The sequence below is a fragment of the Onthophagus taurus genome, chromosome 1, assembly GCF_036711975.1.
Source record: "Onthophagus taurus isolate NC chromosome 1, IU_Otau_3.0, whole genome shotgun sequence".
NCBI lineage: Eukaryota > Metazoa > Arthropoda > Insecta > Coleoptera > Scarabaeidae > Onthophagus > Onthophagus taurus.
In genome coordinates, this window is record NC_091966.1 from 8469429 (window position 1) to 8484833 (window position 15405).

General features: G+C 32.6%; 1 protein-coding gene across 6 annotated transcripts in view; it reads right to left on the reverse strand.

The window, feature by feature from the left end:
• LOC111414869 (NMDA receptor 2) overlaps nt 1–15405 on the reverse strand; it is a 165273-nt gene that overhangs the window by 104259 nt on the left and 45609 nt on the right. For 5 of the 6 annotated variants that reach the window (XM_071196248.1, XM_023046324.2, XM_023046323.2 and 2 more), the window contains one exon: nt 9232–9587. In XM_071196248.1, coding sequence (XP_071052349.1) covers nt 9232–9587 — 356 coding nt within the window. Of the gene's footprint in view, nt 1–9231; nt 9588–11352; nt 11517–15405 lie in introns of those variants that run through there. The other variant, XM_023046327.2, reaches the window with a different exon arrangement.

Genomic DNA, 15405 nt, shown 5'->3' on the forward strand with positions numbered 1-15405 from the left:
TAAATACAGAAGGAAGAAGAAGTATTATTGAAGAAAGCATCAAAATCTCAGAAGAAGTCAACAAAACTTTAATTTAGAACAAAATGCTTTTAAGTTTGACAAAAAAATATTACCTCTATCCATAAAACTTATCGTAAATTTCATCCATTTCATTCAATTTGCGAGACAACAAGTGTGTCCCAACTACTTCATTAGGTCTCGTATTTGGAAAAGTTTACGTTCACGTCCCATAAACGAATGAATGAATATATTGCATGGCGTTTAACTTCGTTTCGAAACGCCCCAGAAAACCGTCTTTCGTTAACGTCACCACGACAACTTTCATATTGCCAAGTCGCGGCGAAGGCCGGTTCATCCAATTTAACCTAAAAGTTGGACGCTTCACTACCGCGCCAAGAGAGTTACGGATCTAATAAAGTTCACTTTTCGAAAAACGAGACTTACGATACTAACGTCAGCGTAAAACCGCGTAAAAAGCTGCAAAGGTTGGTACGTTTGATAAAATCCCGATGGACGTTTTTATTGCGTGGACGCATTTAAACGTTTTCGAGTAGGATAAATTATTGTGCGCCTCGTAAAATTCCTGTTGTCAAGGTAAAAAGTGATATACGGTTAGTTGAGGTTCTGGTATTTTAAAATGGGAAGGTTATGTAACAGCGTACGAAGGCCGATAGAAAGCGGAGATTGGAAAATATTACTACCCTGAAAAAAAATTTTTTTGGCAAAAAGTTGGTACAAAACTAAATTCTGCAGTGCGGTAAATAAAACTTCCGTTGTAAATCAGTACGTTTCTCGCTTCCTTATTACCACGATAAATTATACTCTAAAAATGCTTTATAAACAACTTTTTTATATGTAATAAAGTGCTGAGATTCCGATTAATACATCAACGTTTAGTTATCGTAGTTGATATTTCTCCACTTTAAAAAACGGGAAATCATTTTCCATTTTATTTTCATAACAAGATTTAATGGCTCGATATATTACCCTTAACGGTTGTCATTAAGTGCTGTATGTGATACTCAGATATATCGTGATTCACTTCACATCCTTCCATTTACCCGCTAAATTACCCCTATAAATAGAACCGCTTTGCTAATAGTAACGCGTTTGGATGAACATGGTACATTATTGCCAATTAGAACAACTCTGCGATTGCAGTCATTGTTTGATTTCATCCGTGTGATTTACCGCTTCTCAATTTGATGAATAGGTTCGCGACCCGGTTTCATTATTGTTTGGTTTATGAGGTTAGGGTAAGTATTTGTGTTTGTCTATTTACTGTGAACAAATAGATATTCGAAGTTAATTGTTCCGTATTCCTCCTAAAAAGGAGATTAAAGTTGTCTTTATAAACAAACGTATTTATTACTCTTTCTATATTACCAAATTGACTTTGAAAGTCTTTCCAGAAAACTTCGACAGTGATGGAGTTAAAAGGGAATGGCTCTTTTAAAAGGGATTTTTTTTCGTATTCATCTTCGTTTTTGAGATATTTACATTAAAAGCTCTAAATTTATCAAAAACGCCGACGTTGCTGGTTTTCAGGGGGAATATCTCAAGATCGACAACTGATAGGAATAAATGGTACTCTTCATGTTCGATTTAGAATTTATTTCTCTATCACAAAATATCTTAGTATTAAGAAAAAAATACTTCAATGAGTTAAAGAACCAAAAAATTAAAGTAAACCTAACGCAGTTGACATTTTAATTAACTTTTTGAGATAGTCCTTCTTAATAATCGTCTTTAACGCAAAATTTATGAGTTAATCGAATACAAAAACAATTTCTAAATGTAAAAAGAAGAAGATTTTTTTATCGTATTCCTCTTTGTTCTTGAGATATTTACCACGAAAGTCTTAAATTTAGCAAAAACGCCTAAGGTGCTAGATTTCAAGGTGTATATCTCAAGATCGACAACTAATAGGAAAAAATTTTACTCTTTATTTTCGATTTAGAAGATATTTCTCTATCAGAAAAACATCTTAATATTTAAGAAAAAATGTCTCAACGAGTTAAGGGATCAAAAATTTAAAGCAAACCTAACTGAATTGACACTTTTATTAACTTTTTGAGATAGTCCATGTTAATTATCGTCTTTAACGCAAAACATATAAGTTAATCGAATACAAAAATAATTTTTAAATGTAAAAGAAAGAATAATCTTTTTTCATATTCATCTTCGTTCCTGAGATAGTTGCCATGAAAGTGTTTAATTTAGCAAAAAACGCCGACGTTGCTGGATTTCAAGGGCAATATCTCAAGATCGACGGGAAATAGGAAAAAATTTTACTCTTTATTTCGATTTAGAACATATTTCTCTATCAGAAAAATATCTTAGTATTTAAAAAAAATATTTCAATGACTTAAGGGATCAAAAATTTAAAACAAACCTAACGCAATTGACATTTTTATTAACTTTTTGAGATAGTCCATGTTAATTATCGTCTTTAACGCAAAACATATGAGTTAGTCGAATACAAAAATAATTTTTAAATGTAAAAGGAAGAATAATTTTTTTTCGTATTCATCTTTGTTGTTGAGATATTTGCGATGAAGGTGTTAAATTTAGCAAAAACGCCGACGTTGCTGGATTTCAAGGGCAATATCTCAAAATCGACAACTAATAAGAAAAAATGTTATTCCCTATTTTCGATTTAGAACATATTTCTCTATCAGAAAAATATCTTAGTATTTAAAAAAAATATTTCAATGACTTAAGGGATCAAAAAATTAAAGCAAACCTAACGCAATTGACATTTTTATTAACTTTTTGAGATAGTCCATGTTAATTATCGTCTTTAACGCAAAACAGATGAGTTAATCGAATACAAAAATAATTTTTAAATGTAAAAGTGAGAATAATTTTTTTTGTATTCATCTTTGTTCTTGAGATATTTGCGATGAAAGTGTTAAATTTAGCAAAAACGCCGACGTTGGTCGATTTCAAGGAGAATATCTCAAGATCGACAACTAATAGGAAAAAATGTTATTCTTTATTTTCGATTTAGATCATATTTCTCTATCAGAAAAATATCTTAGTATTTAAAAAAAATGTTTCAATGACTTAAGGGATCAAAATAATAAAGTAAACGTAGTAAAGTAAAGAATAGTCCTTCTTAAAAATCATCTTTAACGCAAAATTTATAAGCTAATCCAATAAAGAAGCAATTTTTAAATGTAAAAAGACGAACAATTTTTTTCTTATTCAGCTTCGTTCTTGAGATATTTCCTATGAAAGTTTTAAATTTTGCAAGAAACGCCAAGATTAATCGATATCAGATAAAATATCTGAAGAATGGAAACAAAAAAGATAAAAAATTCTTTACTTTCGATTTTAAATTAATTTTTCGACTGGAAAAAAATTTGTTTCAAAAAAAATATCTCATCGAATTAGGAAATGAAGAAATAGAAAATAATATTATAAAGCTCACAGTTTAATTTTTTGAGATGGTTGTTATTAATTATGTTTAAAAAGTAACATAAAAGTTAGTACGCTGTACAAACCATATAATTCGTTCAACATTAAGTCATTTAATCCAATTACTTATAAAATAAATTTGCGAAATATAACTTAATTTCAGCTGGGAACGAAACGGCACATTATTTTAAGTAAAAAATAGAAAGAAAAACAAACGTTTTGTTCGTAGTGTAATTATTTAATTCCTCCGTTTCTCGCCGTATTTAATTTAATTCTGAAATTGTTTCGCTTCCGTCTAGCAATATATCACTCAAAACCTGGCATATTTTTTTTTACTTGAATGTATTTTGATTTCATCAAGGTAGTAAAACTGGTTCACGGCATAAAACCCACCCGAGATATATAAAGTATATAAAAGATATGAAATAGGAGGGTGCAATGTCAACGGATTTCTGAAATATAACCGTTTTGTTTCTTTTGGAATAAAACTCGTCTTGATATTAAAACTTTAATAGTGACATCGCAAGAAGTACAAATCTGACTTTGAAGAGAGAACGCATTTTTATATAAACATTTCGAGTTAGATAATAAAGTTTAATGATGTAAACGAAGTAAAAAGAGGTAAAGTTGAAAGTGATATGGGCACTTTATAATATTACTCTTTTTATGGATAGTATTAAGATAAAATTTTTGATAGCAAACCTAGCTTAAAAGTTTTTACAAATAATTAAACTTTTTAGATAGGGATCGTTTTTTAAAAGATCGTAAAATGTTTAGTTTTTGGTGTAAAAACAATTTTATAATTCAAAAGTTATTTTCTTTCCTAAAATTTGTTTGTCAAAATTTAATATTTCCTCGTTATATTTAACGAGGTGGGAAATATTTTATTTCCATTTGAGAGGATTTAAATTCAAAATGTAATGATATATTTTATTAATTCTTTTACCAAACAGTTTTCTATATAAACACATTTCACGTTATTCCGTTCAAAAATAAAATATTTTTGTTTGATACTATTTAATACTATTTCAATTGGACCATTAAAAAAAAAAAAATTCGATTCCCTCAAAAACCCCTTTAGCTTTGTATAATTCCACATTCTCAGGTTTCCGTTGTTCGAAATTCCCGCTTTAAGTATAAAGGTGTAACCGGAAAAATTCCTTCGGGGATCAAAATAGATTTGACTGAAATATATACACCTGAAGAGGATCTAAGAAAGAATATCTCGTAGAAAAGAGTATAAGATCAAGAGATCAAGTGCGCTCGGATTAAATTCTTCCCTTGAGATTCGGTACGATTGCAGAGTTTTAAGATATATGATATTTATATCCTATTAAAAATTGCATTGAGTTCGTATTCCTCTCTATCAATATAATATATTTCAATAAGTCCGGAAAACCAAGGATATAAATTGTACAGCAAAGGAGAAACCATAATTTGTGATTATTATAGAGCAATGTACTACTAGTCGTCAATTGAACCAAACTGAACGTCAAATTTTTATACAAAAGACTAAGACATGAAATCTAATAAACCTAAAATCATATTTTTATAATCAGAATCATATGAGAAAAAGAATGCAAAAAGATTAAATTTTCTTTCCTACAACTTAAATCAGCATTTGACTAAGTGCCACAAAAAATATGCAAAATACCAAGGTAGTAACAGTAGTAAGACTCATTGGACGAAAGTCAGTAAAGTCCGGTTAAAAAAATGGAAAAATTATACTAGAAGAACAACAGTAACAAAAGACATCGACAAAAGATAATAAGTAGAGAAAAACGTAAATAAAATCTGCTGTCATATAATAAACAATTTATTAGATAAGAAAAAACTGAAAATGAATCTTTATCTAACATTATACACACCTATGCCGTTCAACAAAATCAGAATCATGCAATAACTGATAGAGTTAAATCAACATCAACGGTAAATGAAATAAAGTATGTAAGAAAAATGATAGGCATGTGCAGAAAAGGTAGAATTAAAAATAATAGTGTAAGATAAGAAATAGACTAAAACCTAATAGAGTAGAAAGTACAAAACAACGCCGATCGTCTTGTCTGTATGAGAGATATAGATATGAGCAAATCGAGTACAGTATTTTAAATAAGACCAGTACAATGGGAATTATGAGGATATCATCAGGGAGATCCCATGATTCCCAACAAGGTTGCTTGAGCAACCATTACTTCACAAATATTGAGCGTCTAAGCCACCGACCTAGTACAATGGTTTGGAGCTTTCCCTTCCAAATTTATCTGCAATAGGTCGTTTAGGAGCTGCTGGAGTTCGACCTCTCTGGAGAAATTAATGCCCCAATGTATTGTTGAGGTTCTTATTGTAATGAGAATTGGGTAATCTCTACTGGCGTCGAATCTTTTGGATAAAAGCTTCAGATCATAGCGAGACTTCAACATGCTCTTCAAATCTTCGGCCCATTACACATTCTCTTTATCCACTGACACATTTCATTGATATCGTCGTTACACTTATTAGCGAACTCCAGTTCTCAACGCAATCAGTACATTTGTTGTTGGCAGCTCTGTTCAGTGTGGTTCAGTGGAACGCGAATATAAGGTACATGTCCTAGCCTTTTTTACTCAAAACCCACTCTTACCATCAAGCTGCGGTATCCCGGAAGCCTAAACAACCCTATTAAAGACTGCCATAACTAATAACAATGAGAGACATGCTCATGACCGACATAAACGGAAGAAATGGCCTTCTAAAAAGGGGGAAGAGACTCTTTTTCCTTCAGTCAAGAAAAAGAAGGGGAAATTCTGATTAGGATTGTAGGCCCAATATATGAAAATAATATATGGAGAACAAGATATAACCAGGAACTAAACAGCTACTACAAGGAGCTAATGTTCTCCAAGTCATTCAAGATCCAGAGATTGTAATGGGCAGAATATGTGGTCAGGATGTCGAAGCAACTGCTTAACAGGACAATGCAAAGAGCAGAACATAGAGGAAAATCGGGAGCAATATGGGAGGGCAGAAATGTCAGGGATATGCATAAATCCAGAAACTGGAGAAGAGAGGCCATGGACAGAGATGCTTAAAGATAAAAATTGATTGAGACCAGGGACCGATAATTTTCTGTGGAGTCATTGAAGAACAAGTTCAGTATTACTATGACCAAGATAGACATATAAGGATAATCGTACAAATTGAAAGGTGATATAATCGCCGTTTTTGGTATGTTTCTTTCGCAGCCGAGGTTTGGAAATGATCTCACCAGATCGCCAATTAACTCCATGTCTTATTGTCTCACAGATCTGCTTAAGGGTAGCCATGGCTTCGTAGAGGACAATCAATAGCAAAGTAGTCTCTGCTATGCCAAATTGTGCTGTATTATATGAGTTTTAATTTGTGCTTCAACGAACTTTTTGGAGAGTCGTTATAAGTTAAAGGGTCTTAAATCTTGATGTATAAACTTTTGAAGATCAATAAACTAATATTTCATATGCGCTCGGAAACCAAGGCGATTTAGAACAGACGATTTTAAGCTCTCTCTATTCACGGAACAATAAACCATGGGAATACTTCGGTATCTGGGAGAGAAGCAAAAAGATAAGTTTAAGGATAAGATATATTGAAAACCAATATTGCCGTTTACCGGACAAATTGCTGAACGAGGAACGAGTTTAAAATCGAAAATTTTTAAATCCGACATACGATCGATTCGTCAATTTGAGATGAGTCTTAAGACGAAAATCGCGGCGATGAATAAATTCAACGTTACTCCAGGATTCACCAGCAACGTTAAGAAAGTAAAGCTTTCATGTCCGTTTGCGGATTCAAGCTCATTTATAATGTGGATAAAACGATTTTTGCGGATTATATTTGCGATAGATGGTGAATGATAATATTATGGTATGAAGGCATCGTTATGGATTCAAAAACATGTTAGTTTGTTATCAAAATTAGATTAATGTCATTATTCATATCATCAATATCATAATTACATGTCATTTTCAATTACGATGGCTACTTAACTTGTGTTACAATTAAACTAATGTAATAACGTTTCGTTAAAGGTTATATTTGAAAAGTTCACGGCCGTGTTAAGGTATCCCGTTGTAATACGTTTTCTAATTGCATCTCGACCAAGTTGAAAGTTTTGACTTTCATCCCGATTACGTTCTTCCTAGGAAAACCTTCGCATTCTCACGGCTTTGTCGTCGAGTCGCCTCACAATCTTCTCGTAAAGTGATTTTCTGAACTTCTCTAATAGTTAATGTTGTGCACGTTGTGAAACTGAGGCTATTTCGCGGAAACAAAGTTTGTTAGTAGCAATTATAATAAAAAGAAATCTCCACCGGTTTTTTAATAGGAATTAGGGCTCGATTTTGGTTTAAAATAAATAAAGATCAATATGGTTTTGGATTGTTTGTGACCTTCACGGGTCGGGTTAGTTTACCAAACGATTAATTCTATTGTTTAAAGTGGTCGTGTAACGAAATCTTCCTACTTATGGATTAACTCTATAAGTCCTTCCGGTCGACGAAAATCCCGTCCTGTTCTTTGTTTGTTAACCATTCGCATGAACGGATTCGAAATGTTTACGTTAAAGCTGACCCCTTTTATCCTTGTTCTTATCTAAATTGAGTCAATTAAAAGTCTTACTTTAATCGACACCGATTTTTTTCAACAAAAAGAAAAGAAGTTTTTATCAAAGCTGGTTTATCTTTATACACATTACTATTTTAATTTGGAAAAAGAAGCTAATGGGTAATGCAATAACGACTTACGACACACTATTTTGTATCTCGCGGGAACGTCTAACCGGAATCTCGAAGGTTGTAGAGAGATCTTTAGGGCACATTACCTGAGCTTTCCAGCTCGAGGTTAATTGCAGGTCAAGCGTGATACGAATACTTTTACGGGAAGCTCAGAAAGCAACCATTTGCGATCACGAAAATGCAAATAAATTGTTTAAACGTTGTAGAGATTACATTGAAATAGTGAATCCAATCATTCTGATAAGGAACTTTAACTGCAGTATAACTCGTGGAAGTGGTTGTTTGTCGCTCGAACACACCAAGAGTTGTTCCCTGGGGAGAACCTTCCAGAGTTCAATTCCATTATAATCGGTGATTGAAAGATTCGTTAGTCAAAGTAGACAAGTAAATTTCGTCGTTAACTTGCCTAATATTATTAAGCGATGTCTGTCCTTGCTTGGCTTATTCGATTACTGATTCCTTGAGGAGGGAAGACTTGAGGTTCTTAGAAGAGTAATCGACGCATACTAACGTAATTAACTCTGCCACCAAGGACACAACAAATTTAGAAGGGTTTTACTCTAAAGTGATAAGATTGATGAACAATTCTGAGTGTTCTTGACAATTTACTTTAATGTATTTAAATTTGTACAAAATCTATTATATTTGTTTTCAGTACTAAAAGGATTTCATGGTTCACCGCTTTGAAAAGGTTTTCCTAAGAGGACTTTCAACACTCAATAACTACAGAGCTTTTTGTGTTTATATATTACAAGCGAGAGAACTAAGGTACACAAAAGTTTCTCGCTTTAAGCACTTGTTCGACCGCAAAGTGTAAGGGTGCGTTACTAATTCAACGACTACTAGCGCGAAACTAACTGAAGCAGTAAATCGCGGAGATTGATACGATCCTTTAAGAACAAGAATGGTAGTTTACAGACTCGTATTGAACTTTACGTCCGAGCGAGTGGAATATTTGTAATGCACATACGTTCAAGTTATTTTCCACACAGTGCAAATATATTGGGTCCATTAACGTTATCAAAAATCTTAAACGAACATACTGAAAAGCACTTACCTGCATTGCAGAAACTCGCTCTCTAACGGCCTGGATAAAATCATCATGTCCCGCAATCAAACTGGTTACAACGGAGAACTGATGCCACTTGTATCTTTCAAGGATGCTGAGCATTGCCGCCGTTTGGTGTTCTAATGAGGGAGCTAGCTGAAGTTGAACCGACGTTTGCGATGCTCGTCTTTCCAACCCGGAGTTATCGGCGTTCCACGCTATGACGGGTATTCCGAGATAACCAGCCAGCTGAAGGAAGTACTGTGCCGAAGCTGTGCTTCTACCGTATTGTTCGTAGTTCATTAAGTAAAGAATCGCGGACACGTTGTACGAGACGAAATTTTGGCACAGCGAGTTCAGGATGTCTGTAATTTAAAAGAAGAAAAGCGGATAATTGGATTTGCATTCCACGCCGGATGGAAACTTTTAAATTATTCGTCGAGGGATGTGGTGTGAGGAATATATTGTACTGGGTGTTAATTTGAAACTAAGTCTGAAAAAGACGTTTAAAGTTTTTAGTTTATGTGGAACGTGATTAGATGGCGGTAGTTTTTAAATGAGTTAACTATTCTTATTTATTTTTTTTTTAGTTACTAAATAATAAACTTATAGATCGTGAGACATCGATATTTTAAAATGAATAGTATACGGTCTGTAAATAAGAACAGATCGCTAGAGTTAATGGTGTTAAATAGTTTAGACCCCATGTTTATGGTAAGAAATTTGCTTTAGTGGTATGGACTGTCTATTAACAAGGAAAAGCAATCTAAACTTTAAAATTTAGCGTAAACATAAAAAGTACTAGGGTGTAAATTTAAAAATATATATGGAAAAGAGAAGCTATAAACTATAGAAGTGGTCTTGCAACCTTAACAAACCCTTCCATGTTTTTCAGGATTTGTAAACGTCAAAACGTTACTGAAAGCTCACATTTTTATCAAGAACCTCTGATAACCTCTGAAGCCTCGTGATGACTTGAAGCTTTGTAACTTCTCAGATTGGGCTCTGCTAAAGACGTACCTACTTCAAAAAACTCTATCAAAACTGCAGTGATGGATATCATACCAGAGGTGTTATTATACCATGTTTTTTGAACGTGAAAATGAAAATGATCGCAATGTTACGTGCCATAATGGAAGACAATTTTTGGTCAGAATGGGATGTACTTAACATCAGTGACATGTGGTTCCAACAAGTTGGTGCTATATGCCACAACATTCCAGTCGATATGTATGAAACAAGGATGTAAAATTGTATCTAAAAAGCTGTTTTCTGCAGCCTTGCTTGCGGTAATCATGTGAACGACATCGAATTCCTATCCATCTCCATAAATGTAAGATGTATGCTGCACCTACAGTAAATTTCTTAAAAATATCTCAATTATTCTAGAGGTTATTTAAATACAAATTATCAAAAAGAAACTCAAAACCACATTTCGATACCATTTTGTGCTTTTTCCAAGAGAATTTGAATAAACTATTTAACACAACTAGGGGTTGGTCTTTTGTATGATGATTCCAAGCTACCTCCAACATTTCACTTCTGTGTTTCGTGGAAAGCATAGAAATATTTCTCGGATTTTTCTAACTTGTAATTATTACTTCAGGTTGATTTTCCATGCAGTACCAATTCTTAATTTTACATTCACTACTTGTTTGGGCACCCTTTCTAAGTCTTCCTATCAAACATAGAAAACGAAAAGAACATTTTGAAAGAAACGATGCATTCTTTCAAAATGTTCTTTTCGACAGAACACATTTGTCGAAAGACAAAGATTTGAAAAGATTATGAAAAAGATCATGAAAAGAAGAAATAAAAACAGGAAAACACAAGGGATAACACTTTTTGATAGAATTTGGGTCCAGTGTCCCACAATGGAGACAATCTTAATAAAAAGGGCGCCACGAACTTAATTTTTCCTCTCGAAACTAAGTCTGAAACCACGCAAGAAAAAGAAAAGAAATCCAATACGAAACAATATATTGAAATGAAAAAATAATAATAATATCCAAAAAAACACAAAAACAGCTGGTTCAACGTAGGGTGGAGCAAAATGAAATAATAATAAAGTGCAAAACAATTAAAAAAAATGGAGTAACCGATTTATATAAAAAATAATAAAAATCTTACAAAAGTTCAATCCAAAAAAACCCTTTCAATAAAGTTCCTCCAAAAAGTAGGGCAAGAGACGCAGATCTCGTTGAGCCGCGAAAAAGATTTCTTTCCAAAAACCAAAATGAAACTTCTTTATACAATCCCAACCTACACGGGTGCGTACGAACTTGAAAAATCAATTTAAACACATGACTACAACACTACGACTTAATTACAAAAGAGGTAGTGCAAGCGTGAAGACGACTCAAAAGTGGATAACCCCACCCCCCAACAAACCGTTACACCGTCTCAAAAAAGTTAATACTACCTGCAGTAAAGGATGTAATAAAAAGGGGTAAAAAATCCACAACCAGTCCAAAAAAAGAAGAAACAACAGTTGAAGAATTCTTATAAAAGATTTTGATAAAAATAAAATACCTATTTCTAATATTATTGCTAATACAGCTAGTGATGGAAATAACAAGCATTTGTAAATACTGGTTTTTAATTGATAGGTAATTAATCTTTACACCACAAAATAGAATCTTTGGGTAAAATGTTGAAAATAGACATTTGCACAGAAAATGTTCGCTTCTTTGAAAATTTGGAAAAATTATCTATCTTACAAAAAGAGCATTATTATTTGATGACGTTTCTTTATACACGAATTATATTAAAATTGTAAAAGTAGTTAAAACTAGTACTATTAGTACTTCATCATATTAGAAATAAGATTAAATTCCTCTTGTTTATGTAGCTCACACCTACAACAACATCATTTTGCTATCGTAGATACAATATTAATATTAACAGCATTCCTCATAAACAATAAATAATTTTAAAAACTTTAAAAAGAGACTTTCAAAAAAGTTGTAATTGAATTTCTTGATAACGGAAAGACTAAGAACTATGTTCAGAACTACTTCAAACTTATAAAGTACTGGGATGTAACATGGCCTTAAAATACATTTTCTGCATTCACTCCTATATCTCTTAAGAAGGAATTTCGACAATGAAAAATTGGAAACGTGGAAACAGAATATATTTTATTAACACTGAATATATTTTCTGCCATAACTTTGTAAATAGATATACAAGTTCATCCAACCATTTCGATAATTACGATATTGTTCCATTGGTGATTAAACAGATTTATCGTGGTAGGTATACTAACCACAGGGAGCGAATTGCTTATTTGAGTTATACATATAATCAGAATTTATTGATTAAATTGTGGAGGACACACTGTTTTAGTCGCTCTAATAGATTTTGAGAAGGAGAGCATAAATGATTTATTATCAATAATCGTTATATAGCCGTTTGGAAATCATTAAATGTTCCGTCTACACCACACATCAAATTGTCAGCATTTGCAAATGATTGCAAAATGATAATGTCACCATTAATCAAGCTTTTTCAAATTTGACATTAATGTATCAATCTTCATTACAAAATGCCAATCAAAAACCAATATCAATTAAGTAAATTCTATCCAAAAATAACATAGCTTGATTAGGTTAGAATATTACCTAAGTAAATACACATTTACTCTAAATCAAATATTATTTTTCGCCCAGTATACAACAAATTTAAATTTATAATCGAATAATCTACTTGAAAAGAGATAATTACTTTTGGTCGTAAAGTAGATAATTTAATTTCGATAGACTTCGAACGAAGAAATGAAAAAAGTTTAACTCATTTAGTTCATAGGAAATAGCACTATCGAACTTAATTTAATCGCCTATTTCGTCTGGATAGCGGTAAATGCCAGTCATTTAGCCCTTAACGCGGCCGTAATGGTTTCATGTTACGACCCCACTGTAGGTGAGCGGCTAACGATACCGGTAACTTACTTTACTACGGAAATTTCCAATTTTATATCGACTGAATTGGACCTTTATCCTCACCGAAAGACCAGTTTATTACCTTTTGCCATTTGATATTTATACAAAAAAAAACTGTTCTAAATTAGCAATAATTTTTTTTATTTATGAATAAAACATACATTTTATCAAACTATACATTCTATAGAGTAGGGAAATGGCTCGTCGGCTTTTGCGTGGCTACGGTTTCTGCTGACTTTACCTGCCGACTTAAAGGGATTTCTCGGCTTCCCTTTATCGTAAACTTCCTTTGAACTATAACCCCAACAGTGAGATCTTGGAGAAAAATACTTATTTCCGAGGTGGGAATTTGAAATTCCATGCACTATTCCAACCGTACTATTCTCAAAGGCGTTTTAGCTTTCAGTGGCAAAACTATTTTACGTCTCGTTGAATACTACAAGTTGAAACTAGAATTAAATAAACGAATTTGATTTCAACTTTTTCTTAAAAAGGGTTTATTTGTTTTAAAACTTCAAAATACCGTGGATATTAGTCCACGATTTGAGTACAACTTGAGTTCGCAGAGTTTGAGTTACAACACATATTTATAAAATAAAAACCAACAGGTCAGCAATGTTTTTACCACATACTGTTTCTACTAAGTACAATTATATAAAATAATTATTAATTAACTCATTGAGATTCCCAGGTTGAATTCGCGGAATTTTTTGACTCACTCAGTAAATCCTTAAAAAATTTCCAAAATGAAGGCTGCAATGAGTTTAAAAGTTACGCAAGTTAATTGATTGCAAAACCCTGAATCATCTTTAAGTTTCATCAATAATTGAAGTTGAGGTGAAGTCGAAATGATGCATCAAATACACGAGATAAATGTAAACGGACAAGGAGATTATACTCAGGTGAGTTAAAAATATCGAGAGGAGTTACTGTAAAACCCCAAAAACCAGTAAATCCTAGGTATTACGCGTAAATCGTGGGATATTCCAATTTATGCTGGTAAAAGCCCGAAATTTTATAGAGTCGTATTTTATTTTGGGGTTAGTAGAAGTCCAATTTTCTGGTACTTTCATGGAAATACGAGAAAAATAAAAACAAATTCAGGGCACTTGTAATTTATTTTATTTGCCGTCAGCTATACACCAAGAAAGTTTATCATTCAACTTTAATATCCTGTAGAAAAAGAACAACATTTTTTAAAATTCTAATAACACAATTTAAGAGTTTTTAAGACAGATTTAAGTATGTAAATTACCACCTTGAAATGTAATTTTCACTTATTACTACACTGTTCTGACATATCGAATTCCAAATTCTATTGGACGTCCGACACAATTACAGTACAATTACATTTTCTGCTGAAAAGATATTTTTTTTACTTATAATAAACTGATTTATAGTAAATAGTTACACAAGTCGTCCTGTTGTTGTACAAAGACTTGAAATTTATTCGTCTTGAATATCCACCATATCAACGTCAGCAATTTTAATTTTAACGTTTTAGCTGATTACAACTGATGGAAACTTTTTATTGAATATCGATTTCACTTTTTCTCCTGTTGTTCTCAAGCTGAAAGATAGAAAAGCTGATACCATCCTCACAAATTCCAGTACTCGTTTTGTTATTTACAACGCATGTATTTATACATGAACTGCATATTCATCTTCAAGAAACACTGAGTAGTTATTGACTAACTAGTTATCAACGGCATGTGGTAAACTTTAGGGATGCTGTAAAAACTTGAAAGCTATTTTTTTAACGCCGACGTAAATGTTGAAATTCAAGATTCTAGAATATTCAAAGTTCTGAGTATGTACAGAAGATACAACGTTATTGGCTATTAACGCCTGTTCGCATTGTAAACTAGAGATGTAATTTTTTGGTGCGTGACTGTTTAATTGTAAGCGATACAGATCTTCTTCACCATTTTCCAAGCCCATGAGTATATTGGATGGTAGTTATGAACTAGTTGGGTTGTAAATACTGCCTTGTATGGTGAACGTTTGATACCTTCAGGATAAGCTCTGTTTGCATTGCTCGAATAAATCTCAGGAATTCGGACCAGTTTTCATCCAAGTTGTGATCATACTTGCATATCTTGATTAGCACGTTCCACTGATCCTTGTGACTGGTAATACCTAGGTTTGTTATGGACAACTTTGATATCACTACTCCTGCCATTATTAGAATGTAGTATACTAGGTGCTTCAAATAGAGTGAATATATCAAATAGTTAATAAG